Source organism: Notamacropus eugenii, chromosome 3 (assembly GCF_028372415.1).
Source record: "Notamacropus eugenii isolate mMacEug1 chromosome 3, mMacEug1.pri_v2, whole genome shotgun sequence".
Lineage (NCBI taxonomy): Eukaryota > Metazoa > Chordata > Mammalia > Diprotodontia > Macropodidae > Notamacropus > Notamacropus eugenii.
This window is the reverse complement of record NC_092874.1, coordinates 94,380,220-94,406,976: the sequence shown is the minus strand read 5'-3', so window position 1 is coordinate 94,406,976 and position 26,757 is coordinate 94,380,220. Positions and strand designations below refer to the sequence as shown.

The following is a 26,757-nucleotide window of genomic DNA, read 5'->3' as shown; positions in this document are numbered from 1 at the left end:
ATGCACACAGACAAACACAAATACCAAGAACAGAAACACAAATAGAAGATTTGCTCTACTAAGAAAAACTGGCACCTTATTACAAGAAAATTTTCTTGGCAATTTTAAATTAATTATAAACATGTTTTATAATAGGAAGGCAAAGAAACTATGAATGAAGGAATCAATAAAAGGTTCTTTTGATGGAGGGAGTGAGGACAAAAGGACTAATTCTGTTTTAGATGGAGATAAATATTTGAGTGAAAAGAGGCATGTAGAATTCTATTCGATACATGCAGAAATACGTGATTTTTTTTAAGAACTTCTCTAACAAAATGATATAGTAGGACTTGTTTTAATTTCTTCAGTCTGCAAAGGAAAATCTACAATTATATAGTCTCAACATTTTCAGAGCATTTACATTAAGAAATGTTCCTCTCCTTGCAACTGTATGACAATACTGTATATGCCACAATAAAATTTACAAAAAAAAAGTTGTATCAGCAGTCATACAAACATTATGATTTTACATTGCAATACACAAGAAAAAAAATAGACATGTCTCTGGCACTTCATTTCCTCAATACCTGCTGCCTATTTACAATACAGTACAGAGTAATAAATTTCAATGCATGCTTTTAGAAACTTTTAACTTTTTAAGTCTAATAAAGGCTATTTAGGAAGCCATATCCTCTTCAGGTCCAAACAAATAACGAGAAATCTGCCATTTTTTTAATAACAATCAACAGTTTATTAATGGATATGGTGAAGTTTTAACTATCCACCAAAAGATGTGTAAAAAATTGCCATGAAAGTAAAAATAAATAAAGCTGTTTTAAAATCAGTCTTGTTTTACATTTTAGTCCAGAATGCAACATTTAAACACAAAACTCATTAAAGTTTTAAAGTCAATCTATTTATATTCAAAGTACAGCTTTTATGACAAATCTAATGAAAACTTAAACTGATTTGGTAATAGGTTCAAAGACTTTCACATTCACACAGTTTTCTCTTTACACAAATACTTTCTCCCACAGTGATGGGCAACAGTGATGACATATTGCTGTGTTCTGACATAAGGCACTAGGTTAGGAATATGCCACACACTCACCTTATGTCGCATTTGTATCTTCTTAGCTATCAATCAGTTCTTTCAATTGCAAAAAAAGATAGAATTTCAGGACATGGTACAATTTAAAGGATGATAGCATATTAAATCTTTCAGAAAAGGTCTGGAAATATATATCTATGCATATATATTTGTAATACAAGACAATCTTTAAACCTATCAAGCACTCTGTCATGCTTAGTTTAGACATCACTGGGGAAAATAAAGACTCATTACCCATCACTCTCTCGCGATCAACATTCTTACAACCATTACTCTCTTCTATTGCAGTCAGTGTTCATGAGGCAAAGACTTGACCCAGAAACTTTGTTCACGTTCTCCTACATTCACTGAAGGCTTCTATGTTCACCGTGGTCATTCTGCTTCACTTTCCTTTTGTTTGGCACCTGTTATTATACAGGGAAAATGAGTTTTATGGTAGAGGGTGAACGTCTATGATGAACTGACTGTCTTAAGTAATGTGAAACACATGCATATTTATTTATGTCACTTCTAGCCTGGAGCTCTCTCTATCTCCCTCCTCTCTCTCAAATCCCATATTCAATGATTCTATAAGTTCTGTTTGTGCTTTTGCAATATTTTTCACATCTGTCCCTTTGTATGTACTCCCCACTGACAACATATGCATTTAAGTTGCCATTGCCTTTCACCTGGGATATTTCAACTGGCCTCCAAAATGGTCTCTCTGCAAGATTTAGCTTTCTAAAAACATGGCTCTACTCACACCAGTCTATGCTCAAAAACTTTCAATGGATCCCCACTACCATTAAGTACTGTACTAATTTCTAAATCTGACAGTTCAGGTCTTCCCAGACTCCCTTTCCAACTTTATTCTCCACCTATTTTTGTAAAATAAAACTTTTTGTTTTCTTGTATTTATAATTTTGCTTACATGGTTCTATTTGGAATGATGTCTCCCTCATACTCTCACTAACTTCAGCTCCATCCAATTCTCTTTTTTAAGACCAGTTCAAAATTATCTTCTCCCTGAAATTTTTTTGATCCCTCTAGTTGAAAGTAATGTTTCCCTCTTTTGAATTACCAATAGGACTTTGCATTCTCTTACTCTACTTTCACATCCTACCTGGTATTATAATTATGTATTTATTCATATGTAACATATGCATCACATATATGTATAAAATATAGTCCTGATTTTCAGAAAAGGAAAGAGTGGTATTTTCAAACTATAGACCAGTGAACTTGACTTTGGTTCCTGGGCAAATTGAAGAACATATTATAAAGGGATGGTTTCTGACCATGCAGAAAGGGAAGAAGCTCTATATAAGTACAAATATAGGTTCTTCAAGAACAAATTACATCTGATAACTGTTAAAAGAGGACATAAATAAGGCCACTCTAGCTAGTAGATAAGCATAGACATAGTATGTCTATTGTGAAAAAATGAAGAAATATGATGTAGATAATATTATAGGTTGGTAGATATAGAATTGTTTATATTACTGGATCCAATGATTAGTTATTAATAGTTTATTGTCATACTATTGGGCAGTCTCTGGTAGAATGTCCCAGGGATCTGTCCTTTGCACTGAGATATTCTAGCCTGGGAAGATCTTTTTGGATTCTGATTCTGTCACGCAATGTGCTAGGCATTCTTCCTAACTTTGTGTCACCTGAAAATTTGTGCCTTTATCAAATCACTGATTAAAAAAATGTTGAACATCCCCGGGCCAACAGAAAATCCTTAATGAAATAGTGACTGGGTTTAAGAAATAAAATTCTTCAGCTAGGTTAAAAAAAATCAACTTCAGCTATAGGATAGAGCAGACACAGCTAGTCAATAGATAATATGGAAAAGACCTGAGGTTTTTAGTAAGTTGCAAGTTGAATATGAGATACCAGTGCAACACAGTAGTTCAAAAAAGCCAATGCAACCTTTACTGCATAAATAGAAAAGTAGCATCCAGAACTAGGAGGTGGTGAAATAGTTGGTAATAGCCCTATCGTCCTCTTCCCCAATCAAACCACAGCTATAATGTTGGTTCAGTTAGAGGCTCCACCCTGTAGAAAGAAAGGGTGATGAGGAACTGAAATAAACACACAGGATGAAGATGATGGAATTTAGAGAACTCGAGGCTGAACTGTGCAAGACTGGGGAAAGAAATGGGGACGCTGAGAATGAAGAAAAGAAGTGAGGCCATGACGGCTGAGCAAGTATTTGAAAAGCTGTCACGTGGAATAGGGTTTTGATCTGTTTGATTTGGCCCCACAGAGAAGACCTGGGAATAGGGGGGAGCAAGCAGCAAGGAGAGACATTTTGATTGAATAAAAGGAAACAAATTTCCAAACAAGTAGAGTTGTTCAAAAGCAGAGTGGACAGCCTCAGGAAGTAGGAGGTTTATTATTCAAATGGAGATTCTTGGTGATGCCGTATAGGTGCTATTACAATGTACAACATCTTTTGGCAAAAAGACTTGACTTTTTTTTTTTTATGGTGCCAATTTTAAATAGTTTTTATTCTCCAGGACAAGAATTGCATTTCCACTTGTTTACAATACTGATAAAAGTGCAGTGTTGTTCACTTCTCTCCCTCTGCACACATTCAAGTATTCAGAATGCCCAGATTTACACAGTAGCTTAAATGTTACTTTTAAACTTCTACTGCCTTGGCTACAAATTTTGAGTCCTTCAATTTTTGGAAAAGCTGTGTGTAATGCTCTTTCTTCGGTTGTTTAGTTCACCTCTTCAATGGTGGGTCCAGAAGAAGCACCTCCAGATGGGGCTACTCTACCTCCTGGGAATCCACCAGGCATGCCTCCTGGCATGCCCCCTGCACTCTGGTACAGCTTGGTAATAATGAGATTGCAGACCGTCTCCAACTCTTGCTGCTGATGCTCACATTCTTCCTTCTCAGAAGTCTGGTTCTTATCCAGCCAGTTGATTATTTTATTACATTTGTCAAGGATCTTCTGTTTGTCTTCATCACCAATTCTGCCTTGCAGTTTTTCATCCTCCACTGTAGCCTTCATGCTGAAAGCACAAGATTCAAGAGAATCCTTGGAAGACATCATGTCTCTCTACTTCTAATCCTCAACCTTGTATTTCTCAGCCTCCTTGACCATATGCTCAATGTCTTCCTTGCTCAGACGTCCTTCATCATTGGTGAGGGTGATCTTGTTCTCCTTGCCTGTGTTCTTATCCACAGCAGAAACATTGAGAATGCCATTTGCATCAATGTCAAATGTTACTTCAATCTGAGGAACACCTCTGGGTGCTGGGTGGATTCCTGTGAGCTCAAATTTGCCAAGCAGGTTGTTATCCTTTGTCATTGCCCTCTCACCTTCATAAACCTGAATAATCACACCAGATTGGTTGTCCAAATAGGTGGTAAATGTCTGTGTCTGCTTGGTGGGGATGGTGGTATTACATTTGATGAGAACAGTCATAACTCCACCAGCAGTTTCAATTCCAAGTGAAAGAGGAGTGACTCCAACAGCAACAAGTGCTGCACATTCTCAGATTTATCTCCAGACAAAATGCACCATAAGCAACAGCCTCATCAGGATTGATACTCTTGTTGAGCTCCTCGCCATTGAAGAAGTCTTGCAGAAGCTTCTGGATTTTGGGAATTCAAGAGGAACCACCCACCAGGATGATGTCATGAATCTGTGATTTATCTAGCTTGGCATCTCTTAAGGCCTTTTCCACAGGGTCCAGCGTGCCACGGAAGAGATCAGCATTCAGCTCTTCGAAACGGTCTCGGGTGATTGATGTGTAGAAGTCAATACCTTCATAGAGGGAGTCAATCTCAATACTGGCCTGGGTACTAGAAGAGAGGGTGCGTTTTGCATGTTCACAAGCGGTGAGAAGATGGCGAACAGCCCTCTTATTCTCACTGATGTCCTTCTTGTGCTTTCGCTTGAACTCCGCAATGAAATGGTTGACCATTCGGTTGTCAAAGTCCTCCCCACCCAAGTGGGTGTCCCCAGCTGTGGACTTGACCTCAGAGATGCCATCTTCAATGGTAAGAATAGAGACATCGAAAGTACCGCCTCCAAGGTCAAAGATCAACACATTTCTCTTGGCACCAACCTTTTTGTCCAAGCCATAGGTAATAGCAGCAGCAGTTGGCTCATTGATGATTTGGAGCACACTGAGACCAGCAATGGTTCTAGCATCTTTAGTGACCTGACGTTGGGAATCACTGAAATAGGTTGGTACTGTGACAACAGTATTTGTGATGGTCTTCCCAAGGTATGCTTCAGCAATTTTTTCATCGTGGTCAAGACCACAGAAGACGCTTCTTCTGGATAGAAACTTTTGGTCTCCCCTTTGTACTCCACTTGGACCTTAGGCCTGCCTGTATCATTCACCACCGTAAAAGGCCAGTGCTTCGTGTCTAACTGTACAACTGCATCATCAAATCTGTGACCAATCAGACGTTTGGCATCAAAAACTGTGTTGGTGGGGTTCATTGCAACTTGATTCTTTGCAGCATCACTGATAAAATGTTCTGTGTCAGTGAAGGTGACATAGCTGGGGGTGGTCCTGTTTCTTTGGTCATTAGTAATGATCTCCACTTTCCCATGTTGGAAGACTCCCACACAGAAGTGGTGCCAAGATCAATGCCAACTGTGGGTCCCTTTGACATGGTTGCTGGGGAGTCAGGGGTCGTAGCTGACAGCTGTGGAGAAAGAAGGGCTGCTGCTGCACTGGGTCAAGACTTGACTTCTTAAAAGGAGCTTGACAAATAATTTCTCTTCCCTACCCCACTGTTGAACATTCTATTTAAAACTGAAAAGAAAACCTGGCTACCCTATACAAGTAACCCTATGATGGAGGAATAGGTTGAAGTGTTGTGTATTTTATGTAGTGAAAGCATGTAATTTACACACACTTATCAATTTTATACTTCTCCTTTCAATCTGACGGACCTTAATTAAGTGCTTATCATGTGCCAGGGTGTTGTACCTTTGCCACAACACATACTACCTTACGTGAGAAGAGTGCTTGATATTCTTCAAAAAATTTATAACCATGAATATCACCAATATCACTTTAGTCACTGCTAGTTCATCATGGGCAATGCACAACTTACAAGTGGTTCTTACTCTCTAAGTTCAATTCTAAGTAGATTGTTTGGAACATTGAACCCATTTTCCTATAGAAATGTTATACATGATGGTTTCCAGTTAAGCCCACAAAAGCCTACTTAATCCATAATGTACCTGAAGTAATAATATTAATAATACTATTTTACCTTTACTTAAACACTTTTCACAACACTGTTCCTTAAAGAAAAATACATTCAAAGTCCAGTTCTTAGCACATGACTCCCCTTGGTTTTGAGTGGTACCAAATGGGAAAGATGGTAAATAATTCCAGGTGAAAGTCACTAACTTGTTAATTTTTTTCCTTTCCTTTCCTTATTCTCTCTCCAGTTATTATGAACTGGGCAACAAAAAGACAGCTGCCTCCACTAGGAATAGGGCTTCAGATTTGGGGCTCCCTAGCCATTCATCTGCATGTAAGAGCTGTTCATAAGTAGGAGTCTATTTTGCTTGAGTGAGTTTACTACTGACTTCCTAACAAATGGTAATCAATGCTATAAAAATATACAGAAATCCTTGACTTCTATGAAGTTCTTGTCACATCACTGTATTTTTGTTTTGTTTGCAATTCCAACTAATGTGGATGTACTATGGTGTTAGAGTATTGTTAGTTTGATATAGGAGTGGAGAAAGTAAGGAAAAGAAAGATCTGGTGGTCTTTTGACCTCTAAAATCATTCTCCTGGGATTTACGGGAACAAGACAAAACCAACTCTCTTCTAACACTTCCCTTCTACTTATTTGCTAGGGCAGCTAGGTGGTACAGTGGATAGAGCACCAGTGCAGGAGTCAGGAGCACCTGAGTTCAAATCTCACCTCAGACGCTTGACACTCACTAGCTGTGTGACCTTGGGCAAGTCACTTAACCCCAATTGCCTCATCCTGAGTCATCTCCAGTCATCTTGATGAATATCTGGTCATTGGATTCAGATGGCTCTGGAGGAGAAGTGAGGCTCGTGACCTGCACAGCCCTGCCTCACTCAAAACAAAGTCAAGTGCAAGTCATGTCATTATTTCTCTGATGGCATGGTCTTCTTCGGCAACGAAGGATGAACACACACATGCTTATTTGCTACTCCAGAAAGTGAGACTGATTCCTGAGATAAGTAATAATTATCTCTGGTCTGGTAGGTACCTTAAATTTTATTATGGGGAATTTTATTAAGTTAGTATTTAGACATTCTGATTATATACCAAGTCATTTTTTTCTTGTAAAAATAGGGTTGGTTTTCATGTTTTCTGACTAGTATTCATTCCTAAGTGAAATAAAACTGAAGAGGTCTAAGACTCCATGGTACAGTGAAAGTCAGTGTGCAGGTAGAGACCTGGGCTCTGATAATTATATATCACAAGTATGTGACTTTGGATGAATCATTTCACCTTAGTCTCATCTGTAAAATGGGGACAACAATACTTATACCACACATGTCACTGGGTTGTTGTAAGGAAAGTGTTTGTAAATCTTAATTTGTTATATAAAAGTGAGTTATTATTAATGGAAATGAGTATGACAGAAATCTTAAAAATAATGTAGGCCTCCTAGGAACTCCTGAGTATCAATGCAATACTTGAAAATTACAATTTTGTATAAGTTTTTGCCTTACATCTCCATAAAGCATGGAACTTAAAAGAAATGAGAAAGACTGATAAAAGTTGGGGTCTTGTTAAAGTACAGCAAAGGCTAATACGTGGTAGGATTTATGGGAAAGTTATTTGCTACAACAATATGAGATCACCATGGTATGCTACATCAAATTATACCTGCAAACTTATGAGAAAAGGCAAAAATCAGCATCGATACCTGCTGGTGTGAGTACCAGGGCTTGTAGAATGTCTGACAGTGAGATGATACCCACAATGCTGTCTGCTTCATTTACTACCACCAGCCGATGAACCTGTAAGCAAGAAAAAAAAGGTTCATGGATATTGGCACTTTATTTTCTATTTTAAAATGTGTAATAATGAAAAGAAATTCTTTAGTTCAGTGCAGTCTGGTGAACAGATTCCCACCAACTCAGAGGAACAATGCTCACAGAACAAGAAAGGGCTTTAGATCTAAGGGTAATGTTGATTGATTACTTGTAAGAAAATTAGCCAGGAGTATGTAGTTGACATTTATATTGAGATGCCTTGAAATGCCAAAGGATATAAACATTACAATTTAATGCACAAAACAAGGAAGAAATAGTTATCCTCCTTTGAAATGCATGTGTTCCTCTATTAATTTCCAAGAAATGGTATCTTGCCTGAGCAATACATATACTTTTACATGGGAAAGATGTCCAAATGATTATTCAAATAGTAAATAATAAAATATCTCAGATTACTTGATTTTTACCTTGCCTTTCAGTCAAGAAACTCACATATTGAGAATAAGTTCTCTGATATTTACTGTTTAGATTATGAAGTGAAATGGTTTACACTGCCTCCATTTTCATGCCTTAAGAAAACAAACAACAACAAAAAACTATTTACAAAATTTTTTCCTGGTTCTGGACAATATTTTGAAGCACTGCTCAAAAATAAAAAAATCCTTACCAATGAGGAGAACAGTTCTGTTCTGACTCAAAAAATAGTTAAGACTTTAGGACTGAAGTAACTACATACCAGTCAGGGTACCTTAGAGATCCTCGTTCTCTTGTATTTCAACAGTCATACCCACCTGATACAAAATGGGGAACATAGGAAAGAGAAAGAAAAAGGGGGAAATTCTTTTTTTTTTACATATTTTTCTCTAATAATATGAGGTTGGTGAAGATCTTGATATAATAGTTTTTTGGGGAGGTGGTAGTAAAACATACTTAATCAGTTGGTCATCTTTCTCATGCCAAATATCACAAAATTTGTCTCAAGTTTATCTCAAAAGTAAGAAGTCAGGTTAAACTAAAGATCTTCAATAACCATAAGACAGGACAGAAGAGTTCTAAGAAGACTTTAAATTGTGTCCCCATAGCAGAGGATTTGAAGATTCTATAACAATATTTAAAGAAACTATCCTTTCAATGAGTGGATTTAAGGATCTTAGGTAAATGTCCCAGTTAGAAAATTCATTATATCACTAATTAAAGCTGACTGTAAAATATGTTTCCTATTTTGACCCAAGCTAAGAATTTTCCATGTTCATAATATGAGATTCACATGTATTCAATATTCACAGGTTGGCCAAATAGTCAATCTCAATATAGATATCTAAGAATGAAAATTGTTCAGTTGAAATGCAGTATTTCAAATTGTGAAAATTAAGCAATTCACTTAGAAATTTAATTACTGTTGCAAAGTTACTTTTTCTAGTTCATCAAAAGAGTGAAGAAAAGATTCTAAAGCAGTAAGTCAAGGTTGTTGATAATTTTAGGCAAAAGTTCAATTCTTTCTTATTAAGTTTTTTAAGATACCCTAATCCTGGTCAGTTTTAACTTGCAGAAAGTCTATAAGTCCACAAAATAAAACAAACAAAAATCATCAACTGAAGAACTTAATATGCTTAATACAGGAAACAAAGGCTAGTAAAAATGCATTTTCCTAGAACCTTGCAAATCTTATCCAAAAAGACTTTTAAACTGAAAAGGAAAGGAAAATGGAGAAAAATATCTAGGAATATATCCATCAAACTAGATACCATAGAGATGAGCAACGATGTAGGCAGAGAAAGAGTGGTAGAGAGACCCAAAAATTCACAGTAAATAAAAGCCAGAAGAAGAGCCGGGGACTCCAGACGTACAGATAACAAGGAAGTAAGGATCTTAATGCAGGTAATGATCTAGCAGGTGGGAATGAGGCTTGGTGGCATGAGGCCCATAACTAGAACACACTTCTGGAAAGGCACACCTCATTCAAAAGAAATAGAAGAGGGAGTAGGTGAAGGGGAAGAGCAAAAAGAACATTGTATATTAAAGAGATACACTTGAGAGGAAATCCAACAGTCAGAGCTGGAAAAGCACACTAGAGAGAGTATTTAGCTGAACATCAAGAATGGGAAATCAAAGTGATATTATCATCAGTGTATACTATAGACTACCTGGGCAGAAAGAGGAAATACATGAGTTTAGGAAACATGACAAGCCAGGCATAGAGGCATCTTTAATTATCTGGATAACTGCTAGAGCTTTTGACCAAAACAGACCAACTAATAATTCCTTAACTTGCCTTGATGATCATTTCATACTTCAAAAGGTAAAGGACAAGGGGAAATTCAATTCTAGTCTTCACCAATAAGGAGAAACTGGTTGCTGTAGTGATAAAGATGGCAATCTTGTGGAAAATGACTATTTCATTTTAGCATTTGTAATATAGAAAAGTTAGCTCAGTCAGTTATTTTGTGAGAGATTTCAAAATATTCAAAGAAAGGAAAGGGAGAATTCCATAGATAAAAATTCTAAAGGGGAAGCAATCCCAGGAAGGGTGGGAAGCTCTCAAGAATCAAATTTTGAAGACACAAAGAGCAACAACTCTCATGTGAAAAAAAAAGAGAACCATATGCATACACAGGAAATTCAACAACCAAAGCTGATTGTTTTAAAAACTAACATTTTCCCAATTACCAAGCATTTCTCTTTTCTCACCAGCTTAGATCTTAAAGATGTAGAGAAGATGGAAACAAGATAAAATACAAAAACATTGCATGTTAGGAGTGGTAGCACTCAGAATGTTTCAGTCGAAGTCAGCAAAGAAAACAAAAGACATTCAGAAAGGAGCTGCTATTGCTCAGGGTGGATGGAATGATAATGGACACGGGAGAAGAGAGAGAGCAACTCCTCTCTTGTTTTGCTTCTATTTTCTTTCTTTTTTTTTTTTTTTTATTAATTTTTTTATTTTTTTTAATGTTTAACAATCACTGCCATACAATTGCGATTTTATCCCTCCCCACCCACCCCCCACTACCTCCCTCCCTCCCCACGACTGCATACAATTCTGTATAGATTCTACATATACTTTCCTATTGAGTATATTTTCACTATCGTCATGCTATGTAGTCAGACTAAGATAAATGAAAGAATCCGTATAACAAATCAGAACATGATACACAAACAGATACACATACACAAACATGATCTGCTACATTATGTGAGTGACTTCCATATTTCTCTCTCTGAGTGTGGAAGGCATTTTGCCTTGAGGTCCACCATTGGGATTTTTTTTTTTTTTCAGAAGTTCTTGTGTTATTACAAAAATCTAAGTCTACTAGAAAAAACTCTCACACACTGTGGTTGTTGCTGTGCATAAAGTTCTCCTGGTTCTGCTCCTTTCACTCAGCATCAGGTCATATAAGTCCTTCCAGGCCTCTCTGAAGTCTTCTTGTTCATCATTTCTTATGGCACAATAGTACTCCATTACATTCATATACCATAATTTATTCAGCCATTCCCCAATTAATGGACATCCCCTTGACTTCCAGTTTTTGGCAACTACATAGAGTGCTGCTATAAATATTTTTGTACATGTGGGACCCTTTCCCATTTTTATGATCTCTTGGGGATATAGTCCTAGTAGCGATATTGCTGGGTCAAAGGGTATGCACATTTTTGTAGCCCTTTGGGCATAGTTCCAAATTGCTCTCCAGAATGGTTGGATGCGCTCACAGCTCCACCAACAATGAATTAGTGTTCCAACTCTCCCACATCCTCTCCAGCATTTATCATTTTCTTGTTCTGTCATGTTTGCCAATCTTATAGGTGTGATGTGGTACCTCAGAGTTGTTTTGATTTGCATCTCTCTAACCAATAGTGATTTAGAGCATTTTTTCATATGATTATAGATAGCTTTAATTTCTTCCTCTGAAAATTGCCTGTTCATATCCTTTGACCATTTATCAATTGGGGAATGACTTGTATGATTATACATTTGGGTCAGTTCTCTATATATTCTAGAAATGAGGCCTTTATCCCCGAGCTTAGCTGTAAAAATTTTTTCCCAATTTACTACATCCCTCCGGATTTTGGTTGCATTGGTTTGGTTGTGCAAAAACTTCTCAGTTTAATGTACTCAAAGTTATCCATTTTGCATTTCATAATGCATTCTATCTCTTCTTTAGTAAAGAATTCTTCCCTTCTCCATAGATCTGATAAATACACTATTCCTTGCTTCTCCAGTTTATTCATGGTATCAATCTTTATACCTAAATCATGTACCCATTTGGACTTTATTCTTGTGTACGGTGTCAGGTATGGGTCTATGCCTAATTTCCGCCACACTGTTATCCAGTTTTCCCAGCAATTTTTGTCAAACAATGAGTTCTTATCCCAGAAGCTGGGGTCCTTGGGTTTATCAAACAGAAGGTTGCTATATTCCTTGCCTACTGCATCTTGAGTGCCAAGTCTATTCCACTTGTCTACCTCTCTGTTTCTTAGCCAATACCAAGTGGTTTTGATAATTGCTGCTTTATAGTACAGTTTAAGGTCTGGTAGCGCTAGGCCACCTTCCCAAGCATTTCTTTTCATTAGTCCCTTTGATATTCTGGACCTTTTGTTTTTCCAAATGAATTTTGATATTATTTTATCCAGCTCTAGAAAGTAATTGTCTGATATTGCTTCTATTTTCTGTCAAAGACAGTTTATACCCAAGAGAAGGAGGGAGATAAAAAGAGCAGCTAGCTGCCCTTGATGATCTCAAGTCACGTGACCCAAATGAACTAACATTCTAGGGCAGTAAAAGGACTGAGAGAAGTTGATTCTTGAGTACGGTGACCTTTGAAAACCCCCGGAGAAATATATAGATTCTACAGGATTGGAGAAAGGTAAATGAGAACTAAATTTTCAAAAAAAGGGAAGAGATAGAATCTGCAAAGTAAAGGCCAATGCGATTGACTTTGATTCTTGGCAAATTTTTAGAATACAACAAAGGGAACATCTAGAAAAGGAAGCAGGAATTACTAAGTGCTATCATGGCTTTGACGGGAACAAGCCATACCAAACTAATGTTGTCCTCTACTGCAGGGTTACTTAACTTGTAAATCAGGGGCATGTTGCAGATACAGTTTACCTAGATCTTAGCAAAGCATTTTAAAAAGTTTTTTATGTTTCTTTTGTGGATAAGCTAAAGACATATAGACTAGATGATAACATACTTAGGTATATTTAGGTTGAAGGGTCAGACCAAAGAATAATCATGAAGAGTTTATTATCTATTTGCAAGGAGAGCTCCAGGGATCTGTGCTTGGCTTTGTGTTGTCTAACATTTTATCAGTGACTTAGAGAAATGTATGGATGGCATGCTTATTGAATCTACAAATGATTCAAAGCTGAGAGGGACAGCTAACAACACACTGGAGGATGGACAGCATGGTATAACAGCCAGAGCACTCAACCTATAGTCTTAGACATAGGTTCAAGTCTTGTCTCAGGCACTTATTAGCTATGGAGGTGAAGTAGGTTGTCTAACCTCTCTGTTTCTTCATCTGTAAGATGAGGATAATAGCTCCTCCTATCTCAAACGGTTGTGAAGATCAAACAACATAATGTAGAAAAAAACCATTTTTACAATCCTTAAAGTATTATATTAATGTAACCTATTAATATTATTGAGTCAAGATTCAAAAAGATCTTGATGGGATAGGATATTGAGATAAATCTAGCAGGATTAAATTAAATATGAAAAATACAAAGTTTTATATTAGAGCTCAGAAAATAACTTCAGAAGAATGATATGGGGGAGGTGTGCATAGATAGTTGTTCTGAAAAAGATCTTGGGATTTTAGTGTACTGCAAGCTCCATATGAGTTAATGGTATGATCTGGCAGCCAAGAAAGTGAGTGCAACATATTGTCAGTGCCTAGAGAGGTGATAGTGCTCCTGTCCTCCACCTGGGTAATGTCACCTCTAGAACGTTGTGTTCAGTTCTTGACATCACAGTTCAGGAAGGGCAATATTAAACTGAAGAAGAGTGTGATCAGAATAGTGGAAAACCTTCAGTTCATGCCCCAGGGGGACTGTTTGAAGGAACAGAGGACACTTAACATTAATAAAGAGAAGCCTTAGAGGGGTAGGAGGCAGAGGTGGGAGCTATCGAGTGTCTTTTGGAATCTGAAAGGCTGCCACATGGAAGAGAGGATGGATCCATTTTGCTGGACACCAGAGGACAACATATAGAAGTTGTAAAGAAACAAAGGAGGCTGGATGTCAGGAAAATCTTCCAGATAATCTGAGGTGTTCAAACGTGGGCTGGGCTGCCTTGAGCAGCAATGGGCTACCTCACCTTTGAGGTCCTCAAGCAGAGATGAGTGACCACCTGCTGAGTGTTTTGCAGATGTGGGTTATTGCTCTGGTAGAGATTGGCCTAGATGATTTCTGAGGTCCCTTCCAACTCTGGGAATCTGTGCTTTTACAGTAACAAATGCATTATTCTCTTCTGAGGACATGAATTATCTCTGAGGACATGAATGAAAAATTAAAACATAACCCTAGTCAGCTGAAAATTAATGGAAAGTAAGTAGCTTTGGGTGCTGGATTCAGGTTGTAAGGGTAAAAAAATCACATACCATTTATTATTAAATACATTAAGGAAAATGAACTTAAGACTATGGAAATTACATCAAACTATGAAGATCTGGACTGAGGTTCTTAAAGACCTGCAAGTGCCTGGCACACAGTATTTTTGTAAAAAAATGCCTTTTCATTCATTTGATAATTCATCAAACTTCATAAGTGTGCTGGAAGGATTTTCATATATTCTGTGTTTCACTTTTAGAGACAGATTTTAAAAGTTAACTCCATGAAAGCTAATGGCATGAAAAATAATTAGCTACTTTTCCATTTAGAATTCAGTCTCATTCTGTTGTGGTGATGGGAAGGCATTTACAGTGAGATATCAAAGCAGACTAAACAGCATGCTACATCATTTATTATTATATTTTTGTCTAATTAATAGATTGTTACAGATGAGAAATACTTTTCTCCCTCCCCGCTAAAGATTGATAACAAGGTCTTATTTCCTGAGAGCTATACTTAAAAAATTTTTAGAATTATAGAATTATGATACATTGAAAAATAATTTCTTCTCAGGGTTGACATGAAAAGAGTAGCACTTTGAAAATCCCCTAAGTGAAAGAAAATTCTAAAGGTTCTCTGAATTCCTAGGCAGCTGCTGAGTGCCATGGGATTTATAAGGTGCAGAAGTGTACACTATACCAGATTTAGAGGCAAAGAAACTGATAAGAACACAGAAGATGATTGGGTCATTATTTCCTTAGTTAATGTCATATACATTATGCCTCCCTACTATTGGAGGTTTCTGAGCAGAATTTGAATGAGTACCTGTTGGGCATTTATGTTTTAGCTGGGAGCCAGAATCAGAGGTCTCTTCCAATTCTGAGATTTTATGTCTTCTAGTTTTTTGAATATCCTGATATAAACGTGTAGGTGCTGTAATTATTTTCCTCAAAGACTTTTTTTATACTGTGAAAAGAATCTTTTAAATATTGTGGATTCAATTATGCTATGAGAAGAAAAGAGACTTGTCTGAAACGGACTTGGACAGTTACCTTTCATAGTCTATATTGTTTCAGAAGGAAATGAAATACTATCTAGCACTGCCTCCTAAATGCTGACCTAAAAAAAAAGTTTTACAGAAAGAGACAAAGTGATCTCACCTCAGCATTTACTATCCTATCCACGATGGTCTCCAGTGTTTCCAGCTTGCTGCACTTCACAACACCTTCAAAATATTGGGAACGGTGCTGAAGGGCTTGCGTCACTGTGATATCTAGGTTATTATATGTTTTTTCAGCAGCAAGGTTCTACGATAAAGCAATTAAAAGTCAAATTCTGTGATTTCAAATCACTCTAATGATAAAAAATCAGTAACTTAAAACCAATTTTTAAAAAACCAATTTTTTTAACCAATTTACAATACTGTCAAAATTATTGTTCCTGCATAGCTATGATCAATAATAACTAGAGAATATATATTATTTTGTATCTAATACTAAGGCAATTTTGTGTCCCCTAACCCCAAATTAATGTTTCCTTTGTTGGCTGCTAGTAAAGTATCATACTCTGATGGAATAAGGACCAATGCACCAGAAGGTATACATACACAGGATCAATTTAACTAGCCAGAGGTCTGTCACAGGGCCAAAGTGCCAAAGAAGCATTCATTTGCTTAGGAGTAATTTTAACTGTTCTAAGGGTGCTGGTTATTACTGTGGAGAACTTGGGGAACCATACGTAGCCAATAATAATGCTAAGGATAAGGGGAAATTTCTAGACACCTGAATGACCTTTGAGGCTTCTAATGAACTCCAGAGAACTCCTAGCAAAGAAGTAAGCAAAGCTTTAGTGGTAGGAGCACAATGGGATGGGGACAAACTTGCCTAACCACCTGGGGTTTCCTGGACTAATGGAGAATAGAGCACCCTGGTTCAAATCCATACCAATGAAGGCTTGTCTCAGAATTAAGCCAGAAAGGCCTACAGTTACCAAACTGCTAAGGTATGTTCAACAACCTTTCATTAGTTAACCAGAATCAACAATGCAATTAAAAATGGTATGCCATTATAGCATCTTATGGAATACATATATGCTAGCCCCACTTTCTCATAAAGAAAGAATGCACGAAGAAACTGATTATTAAACATAAACATAGGACTTCTAAATAAATGGGCTTTAACATTAATTAATTTACTAAAAGTGGTTTATTTCATTTATAAAAACAGCAAAAACATAAATTAGTGGGTAGATTAGGTTTTAAAATGAATTCTAGATATGAGTTGTAAGATAGTAAAAAAAAAATACTTACTATTACATCAAATTTGGAATAAATATCTACAACTTTTCCTAGAAGTGAAAATGTACATTAGAAAAATGTATTAGAAATAAGTCAGAAGCTCATTTTCTTAAGTCTTAATATGTCAAAATAGGATCACTAGGAATAAAACATTAAATATATTTAAATGGTCATGAAATTACTTATCTTAGCAGAGCATATGGAAATAACAAAGTAATATGATCATTTTCCTGGTCTTCTTATTTGGGTTTAGGGTTTACTTACCACACAATAAATTCTAATTTTCAATTTAATTCAATTTACTTAAATATTTATTTAATATCCATAAGGCAGTGAAGTCATGGGGTAGTAGATAGATAACTACCTTGGAATCATTTAGATCTGGGTTCAACATTCTCTCCTGACACATACAAGCGTGCCAATTTAACTTCTCAGGACCTTGGATAATATTTTAAGACAAGTTAAAAAGCAGCTACTAATCTGTTTTGGTGGAGGGAATTTCTTCTTTGGAGTTCCCTATGCCAATGAAATTACATGTCTAGACCAAAAGAAACCCCCAAACTCTTTATGTATAAAACACTATGCTAAGCTCTGGGCATGTAAAGAAAAAAATCATAAATTCTGCCCTCAAAGAGCTTACATTTCTCTGTGAAGAATGAAATATGCACATAAATGTCTCATTGGCTACTTGACAGATTTCATGTTCTCCACATGTTTAATAAATCTTTCTTTGATATACTAGGTACCTAAAGATACTTAGAACTAAGTGGCCAGTAATCAAATATTTGTTTTCCACTTGTGGACAATAAAGTTTTTTCTATTCACATTATTTACCTATTCACATTTAACCATGGTTAAATATACAAACCTGACTCATCCACAACAGGCAAAGCTGATATCCGTCTTTCTACAAATATATTCAAGGCTTTAATGATAGGAGTGTCTGGATGTATAAAGGCAATGTTGTGGTATGTTCCTATTCCAAGTTCATCTAGGTTCTGTTTCATGAAGGCAGGCTTTGGCATCTCAGACACCTAGAAAGGAAGATAAACGTAGATGCTCTAGCCAACCAAAATATACCGTTGTTTTCAAATGGCCAAATTTGAGTGAAAAAGTAGATATAAGCAAATTGAAGTTAGTCTTTTCTAACAATCTAACTGGATGTCTAAATTAACATGAAAAAAATTACACATATATATTATATCCTTTCTTCAAACAAATTTATGTTAAGATATTAAGTGCTGATACTTGATATTGCTACATTTTTATACAATACTTTATAAAATAAGGAGTTTAATAATATTGTTTTCTCCCCTCCCTCTTAGATGGCTAAAAAAAGGTGGGTGGAAGAAGGAAGCAACAGGAAATTAAGACCTGTAGGCCACCAATTTTCCTTTGCTGCTAAGAATTCTACTTTGGGTCCTGCTATCACCATCAAATACTACTTAGTAAGGACCCACATAACCTACTACTCAAAGCACCTGTTGGTGGCTGTTCTAGGCATAAGCTAAATTAATCTTCATACCACTCCACCTCTATACAATGAATTCTCTTCTGAATGATATCAGCTTTTGTCTATTAGAAAATATGGAAGAGCTAGTTGCCTCAGAGAATAAAACAGGACTTAAAAAACAACTTTTCTTTCAAGGTGGGCTATTTTTAAAGGGATAATAGGAGGAGGGAGAAATCAGAGGAGAGAGGCCTAGGGGCATTTTTGACTATAACAAAATAACGTCTACTGTTTCAAAAATCCACCTTTTGGAAAGGGTACAGTTGATTCCATCCTCCTGGTGTACCTTATAATTATCAGGAAAAGATGAACAATTAGAAGAAACAAAATGTTCAAGTCAAAGAGTTCATCAATATTCAAAGCATGAGAATCCTAGAAATTTAGAGAAAAAAGAAAGACCTATTAGGTCATCTGGTCCATCGTAGTATAGGAATTGTTCCCTATGCTACATGATATCTTAGGCTTTTTTTGGTAAATATATAAAGGGGTAATATCACTTAAAGAAAATTATCTTATAATTTGATAGAGATTAGGCTCAAAATGTTTCACTAGATTTATATTTTCTTTTTTTTCTTTGCATTTCATCTAACTCCTAACTTTAATTCTAAAACCATGATTACCTAATTACCAAATTAGCCCAAATGTAAGGAGGTATAAATATTTCATATAAAATGACTTGTAAACTCTGATTTGCTCCTTTCACAGTACTACAGTACCCAAAACACCTTATAACCTGGCCATCTGTTTAAACCCCAACTGCTAGGCTCTATTGTGCTCTGTAGAACATGACAGAAAAATGTCTTTGCTTATTAGGAGAGAGGCACTCTCTTTTAGGAATAATGAGTCTACTTTCCTTCCATATTGTTTTTAATATCACATTTCTTTATTAAGCCTAATGTTTGGCAAATCTCTAATCCCTCCCACTTTCCTCCTTAGTACCCATTTAAATATGAAAAGCAGAATTTGCATACTGAGCAGGTTTTGGTCATAAACTTGGTTTGCAACACAAGCAAATCAAAAAGACTCCATGGGAAAAAGGGAAAAAAGGGGAAAAAGCAGTGGCCTTGGAGTCAAAAGATGAGATCAAACTGAAGAGCTGTCCCTTGATAGCAGTGGGAATTTGGGCAAGTCATTGAAGCATCTTCATAAGTAAAAGGGGGACGTGCTTGCCTTGCTCATCTCACATGGATGTGAGGAAAGTTTTGTGAATAGGAAAATATTACTTAAGTGAGAGCGATTGTCATTATGAACAATAACAAACTGCCTTTTCCAATGGTTCTCTCAAGCACTAAGCCTCCAATCCTGAAGGTAAGTGGGAACCAGAAAGATCCTGGTGAGAGGGATTTGGCTGCTTCCCTCTCACGCTGGCTTGATGGACTTCTGTTTTTCTAAAATGGAGCCCAAGTGAAAAAGATTAGAAAAGCAGTTTTGAAATAGAATAATCTCTCATGGCTTATATTAGCTCTTCTGAACCATCACTAAGACTCCCACTATTTCTGTTTACCATATTGTTTATATTTCAAATTTAATGATAGAAGGTTTTCCAAAGAATCACTCATAACTAACCAAGGTCCTAACTTATTTGTGTGCTTTTCTTGTGATTGCCAACCAAACCACCAGTTAGTGATAATTCCGAGGGAGTTTAAGTACTACGCATGTATCTAAAACTGAGATCACCTCAGTTCAAAGGTCACCAAATGTAAAATTTACAGCCCTAAATCTGGACCAACATGACATTTTTATTTCCTACATTTTTGCTCTCTTTGGGCTTCTCTGTTTCCACTCCACTTTAAAAAGTAACTTTATCTATAATGTCTTTCTGTACAAATATTTCTAAAAACACAGCCCTGTAAAGTACTAGAAAACACTGGGTAATCAGCTTACTTTTCCTATGTAAATATTTCCACATATTTCCTTCAAGTTGGTTATATCTCCTTTGTAGGTAACATCAAGCTAAGCCAGTAGGTGTTTGTTAATTATCTGTCACGTGTCTAGGGCTGAGTTACATGTGGACCCTTAAATAAATGGATTTTTCCAGGTCTCCTGTTTCTCTACATATTCTGTATGAGGGAGAGGAAGATATTTCAAATTAGATGTAGAACTGTATATATGACCATAGGAAGGGCTCAGCTATTAATTGGCAAGAAGTCTGAGTGTGTACGGTTGAGTTTTGTATAGACTGAGAAACTGAAGTTTAGACATGAAGATTTCAAAACTAACAGTTTACCTTATTAATGGTGAGTGGTTTTATTTATTTGAAGTGAACTAGTTGAAGCAAATGCAACTAATTATGTCTTGCAGAAATAATAAAAGCTACTTACAAACAGCTGAAGAAACTTCAGTATTCTTTTGTGGGTAAGTATATAAAGTGCGTTCCCACTGACAGGATCGATAACTGGCAATCTGTGGATTTTATTTTTGATCAATGAGTATACAGCATCGAAGAGGCTGTGGAAAAACCATCAAAGCTATTAGCAGATTCTGATGGTGGAGAAATCACAAGACTTTTGGAGCATCACTGAAAGAAAAACATTCCAAATACTTAAACATGAATCAAATGTAAATGTGTTTTGAAAGATTTTTATGCTGGAGAAGATCACAGCAAATTCACTTATTTATATCTATGCAATGGAACCCAAGTAAGGATAGTACCTGATTTTTTCACAAGGTATGTTAATAAATCTCAGATGCAAGTAAAGAAAGCAATGATGGAAATTTAAACATCTCCAGGGATGCCAGGGCAAGGAATTTCTAAAGCTGATCCATAATTTTATCTGAAAATGAATAAGTGGTATACTTGCACACAAGATCATTAGACCATAATCAAATCTAGTAAAGGAACAGGTATTTTGGCATTACTGAGTTAATGGTTTCAACTCTGACCTTGTAGAAAACCAGGCATATCCTGTATGTCTAGGTTTCCTGTTCAACTCTGCCTTTCTTAAGGCTGCCTATAAGAAAGCCAATGAGTGTACTTTTTTACTAGGATTTATACACAGAATCATTACAGAGAATGTTACATGAAGGACAGTTTGTTCTTTTGTTCATTTCTGAATTAAAGCTTCCTAGACCATCATTAAACCTTTGGGCCACCAAAAGTTAATGTCCTTAGAACATGGAAGGAACTATCTAACTATGTTATGGTGTTTCCTTTTTGTCAAACCAGATATCAACCTTAAATCTACTCACTTTTATCATTTAAATTTGGCTAGTAACATTCCTTTAGAATGGTAGGTTTTTTATGACTGTAAATCTATTGTACTAGTAAATTTTTTCTTTGCTATATTTAATAATTTTGTTAAATATTTCACAATTACATTAAAATTTTTAAAACATTTATTTTAAAAAATGTTATGTTCCAATTTCCTTCCCTCTCTCACCTCTTCCCCAACCCCCTTGAGAAGACAAGCAATATGAAATTGATTATACATGTGAATTCATACAAAACTTATTTCCATATTATCCATGTTGCAAAAGAAAACACACAAAACCTGAAGAAAAAGAGTGAAAAAAATACTTCAATCTGTACTCAGTTTCATACTAATAAAACTGATAAAACTGAATGAGTATTTTTTTTAAAGTTGAAAATAAGCTTACCTTGCATCTGGGGATATATTCACTAAAGGCTTAAATGTTTCTTGTAAATAAAGTTCTGTATTTAAGAAAAGAAAATCTGTAGTTAGCCAGATGATCTACAGTTATTATTAGCACATAAATTAAGTACCTCTGTGAATTCATGAACTAAAATGAAAAGGATGCATAGCTCCAACCAAAGAAATGCAACTCATCCAAAGCTTTTGTGTTAACTATATTTACATGCTGCTAAAAAAAGAAAACAACCTTTTAGATTCTGCTTTGGTGAGCTACTCTTAAAGGAAAATTAAAGATTTAAAAAAGACCACAGTAGACACTCAAAATCTGGAACTAAGATCAAATAATATGATAAAGAGTCATGCCAGCAGAGGTCACTAGAACTCCATAATGTAATATCTTGGAAAAAAAATATTGCACTAAAAATTCGTAGGCTAAGAGTCAAATTCTCGACCAAATTCAGTCATAGAAAACATCCAAGTGACAACTATATCATTTTGCTGCGCTAGAATTTTGTTTTATTGACTATTATTCTAGATGAGTGGCCATCAGCTGGGCCTTAAGAGTTTTTTTTAACACAAGTTTTCACTATAATGATATCTGTTGTAATAAGTTTTTTTCCCCTTAAATCCAAGATAATAATACTCACCTAGAAACTCACTGTAATCTATTCATATGCTGGGACTTAGTATAAAGAGACTTAAATTATAAAAGTACCAAAACGATCCAGGTAAAGTATTTCTCCAAAGTTATCAATGGTACCTTATTATCCTTTTTCTCAATTCTTCTCATCCTTGACCTCTCTGAAACCTTGGATGATGCTGATCAAGCTGTGTCAATGTTTCTGTGACAGTGCTCTTTCCTGGTTCTTGTTCTACCACTTCTAAGTTTCCTTTGCTAGATGTTCATCCAGGTCATGACCACTAATGGTAGTGTGCCCTAAAGCTTTGTCCTGGGGCCTCTTTTCTTCTCCCTCTTTACTATTTTACTTGGAAGAACTCATGATTTTCAGATCCATTTATCCAGTTTATAGCATTTAGTCTTGCAACTCCAACTGCCTATTAGACAACCTGAACTCATATCGCAAACTGAACTTATTACCTTTTCTCTCTCCCAACTTTGCTGTCTTCCAAATCTCCCTATTATTGTTCAGGGCACCACCATCCTTCCAGTCAGCCAGGCTTCTCCATCGAGGTGTCAGCTTCAGCTAACTTACGCACCACTGCCATACCTAGTCTATTGCCATGTCTGGTTATTTTTACCTTCACAACATCTCTTGTATACTTTCTCCTTTCTATTCTGACATAGCTGCCCGCATCCCCACAAACTTGAACTACTGCAATGGCCTTCTAATTAATTTCCCTGCCTCAAGTCTCTTCCCAATCTGGTCCATTTTCCTCTCAGCTACCAAAACGATCTGCCTAAATTGCAGCCTGGCCCTCGCACATTCCTCCACCCCTCTCAAACTCCACTAAACCCTATTACCTCCAGGATCGAACATAAAATGCTCTGTTTGGCTTTTAAAGTTGTTTCCAAGGAAGGAAGGTAACAAGCATTTATTGAGCACTTACTATATACAAGGCACTGTGCTAAATGCTTTACAAATATTATCTCATTTAATCTTCATAACAATACTGGGAAGAAGACTGCCATAATGACCCCTATTTTACAGATGAGGAAACTGAAGTAGATAGTGGTTAAGTGACTTGCTCAGGGTCACACAGCTGGTAAGTATCTGATGCTAGATTTGACTTCAGGTCTTCCTGACTTCAGGTGCAGCATTTTCTTACTTAGCCATTCCTACCTTCCCAGTCTTCTTATACTCTACTCCTTTCAACTCAATAATCCAAAAACACTGGCCTACTTGCTGTAACTTTAATAGGATATGCCACCTCCCATCTCCCTGACTTTTCTCTGGTTGTCCCCCATGCCTGGAAATCTCTCCCTTCTCATCTCTACCCCCAAGCTTCCCTAGCTTCCTTTAAGTCTCTACCCCAAATTCTGAAATGACCATCCATTTACCCTGTAGATATCTTACATGTACATGCTTGTTTGCATGTTGTCTTTCCTATTAAAAATGTGAGCTCCTTGAGGGCAGGATAGGTTTTGGTCTTTGTTTGTGTTCCCAGCACCCAGCACAATACCTGGCACATAGTAAACATTTAACAAATGTTTATGGACTTGACTTTTGCTGTTAAGATGGTTTCAGGATATGAGTTTTTAACTTGGAGTTCCTAAATAGATTTCAGGGGGTTCATGAACTTGGATGGGAAAATTACATCTTTATTTTCTGTAACTTCTAAATGACATTTAGGATTTCTCATTGAATTTTTTTTAAAAGAATCTTATTTTGAGAGGGAATCCATAGGTTTCATTAAAAAGGGCAAGAACCTCTGTTCTTATTCATAGACCCCCAAGACAGCATTATAGTTGATGATGTGATTAATTTCTTTAGCCTGACTTTCCTACATATGATATTGAGTATCATCATTTATGAAAATACTTTTACCACTAAATGAAACTTCCAATAAGTCATCTGAATGCTATGTCTGAATGACAATTAGTATTTTAGAAATGCCATACAAATTCTGCAGTTACACACAGTAATATGGGATCCAAAGAATGCTCAGTGTACGTAGAGTGTCAAGTTAAACTTTGCATCCTCAGAGGCACCAATCTATGAAGGAGACACATCTAGTTTCTCCAATCAGTTTCTCTCATTAACTCAGTATCTTTCTACAATAAAGCTGATTTCCTCATCATTTACTTAACATGCCACATGAATTTCCACAAGACTCTTATACTATTTGCTTTTTCTGGAATTTACTTTCCCCTCTTCCCTGTTTTAAATCCTAACAGTTTGAAAATGGTTTCATGGTTCAACTCCCAGATGTCCTTGATGACCTGCCCTACCTTGCTTATTCTGATCTAACTATATATTTATACAACCCAAATCACATTATCTCCTATTTGGCTTTTGTTCACTTGTAACATCTGGGTATATCATGTATGTGTGTCTTGTTTCCCTTCCTCAACTTTAACTAATCAAGGGACAGGGGTCCAAGATGATGTGTCCTGCTAAATGCTTCACAACCAGGAAAAAAAAATGTATGCACAACACATTTTTAAGTTTAATCTATATTATTAACTTTTTATCCATCACTTTCTTAAGCCTAGAAAATTAAGAAAATAAAACAAGCCCTGATTTGTAGTTTTGCCTACACTGAGGTGTAAATGCTCACTTTGAAAATTTAACACCTAGCTCTTGAGAGACAACACGAATTCGCTCTAGCATATTTCTGGGGCCAATTCTTCTAGTACCTCCTTTGTGTTCCACATAGCCCCAACTATATTCCTACATATAGGAGACACTCAATAAATACGTATTGAATCAAGCAAAGTAATGTAATTATGGTAAGATTTTAACAAAGAGTAATTTCAAAGTAATGAAATTAATTTCCTTACAATTAGTTTATATCAGATAAGGGTCCTCTAGCAAGGGATAATATGGCAAAACAAACAAAAAAACCTTTCAAATTCAAGTACAAGTTCTTCTTGGGGAAAGTTCTATCAAAGGTGAAAAGACATATCATGTAACTTGACTCAAATAACCTAGTTCAGGGTTCATTTATCTAGCTTTCTTTAGAAAACTGGCAGATTAAAAGATAATTGCTGTTGTTCTTCAGTCATGTCTGATTCTTCATGACCCCATTTGGGGTTTTCTTGGCAAAGATACTAGAACACTTTGCCATTTCCTTCTCCACCACATGAGGAAACTGAGGCAAACGGTGAAGTGACTTGTTCAGGGTCACAGAGTTAATAAGTGTCTTGAGGCCAGATCTGAACTCAGAAAGATGAGTCTTCCTGATTCCAGGTCCAGCACTCTGTTCACTGTGTCACCTAGCTGCCCCTAAAAGATAATTAACTTTTAAATAAAAATATATATGTGTTTCTTCTAAAGCAACTTTTCTTTCTATACCTTTACCACAAAGATAAATATTTAATGGTAACAGTAGCAGTATAATATTGTGGAAAGCATCCTGGATCAAGGACAAGTCATTTATCTTCTTCTACATCTTTGGTTTTCTCATTTGAAAAATGGGGATAATATTTGCACTCTATACTAAATAGAATTGTTGCAATGAAAGTGCTTTATAAACTGGTGTTATACAAACGTGAGCTATTATGACTATAATCTGAGAATGTTGATTTAGTATAAGAATTGCCTAGAATAAAAGGCTATGTATTAAAAGTAGTAACTGATTAATAGTTATGATAACGATGCTGATGATGAAGATGACAACTTGAAAGTTTTTAATATTCTTACACGTTGTCTAGCTCAAGTGGTCCTTGAAACAGCCCTATGAAGTAGGGTGATCTCTTATTCACTTTACATCTAAAAATCCAAAGTGAGCCTCTTAAAAGTACATACTTAATTGCTTAGCAATTACAAGAAAATTCATGTCCAAGATAATTTTATAAAGACTTCTACAGTCACTCTGTGAAAAAACTCTGAGTGAGTTGGGACCATTTTACATAGGATGGCAGAGGCCTAGGTAATTCAAGTAACTTGCTTAAGGTTATATTAAATAACAAAGGGAACCAGTGCTGAATTCGAATCTATTGCTTAGCAGATTCTGCTGCCTTCTGCAATACACCAACCAAACCTCTATTCTGAAAGGAAAAAAAAATGCTGTTTTCATTAACATGTTTTATTCTTGAACAGAGAAAAAAGAACTGAGGGGAGGAAAGTCTATTTAT

General features: G+C 36.2%; 1 protein-coding gene across 10 annotated transcripts in view; it reads right to left on the bottom strand.

Moving 5' to 3' along the window:
• Positions 1–320: 320 nt before the first annotated feature.
• PRKAG2 (protein kinase AMP-activated non-catalytic subunit gamma 2) overlaps positions 321–26,757 on the bottom strand; it is a 452,122-nt gene continuing 425,685 nt past the window's right edge. For 9 of the 10 annotated variants that reach the window (XM_072652167.1, XM_072652170.1, XM_072652169.1 and 6 more), the window contains 7 exons: positions 22,003–22,057; positions 20,727–20,853; positions 17,764–17,929; positions 16,908–16,945; positions 15,760–15,906; positions 7,981–8,074; positions 321–1,494 (listed from right to left, as the gene is read on the bottom strand). In XM_072652167.1, the coding sequence (XP_072508268.1) occupies positions 1,463–1,494; positions 7,981–8,074; positions 15,760–15,906; positions 16,908–16,945; positions 17,764–17,929; positions 20,727–20,853; positions 22,003–22,057 (659 nt within the window). In that variant the 3' untranslated portion in view covers positions 321–1,462. Of the gene's footprint in view, positions 1,495–7,980; positions 8,075–15,759; positions 15,907–16,907; positions 16,946–17,762; positions 17,930–18,650; positions 18,778–20,726; positions 20,854–22,002; positions 22,058–26,757 lie in introns of those variants that run through there. The other variant, XM_072652171.1, reaches the window with a different exon arrangement.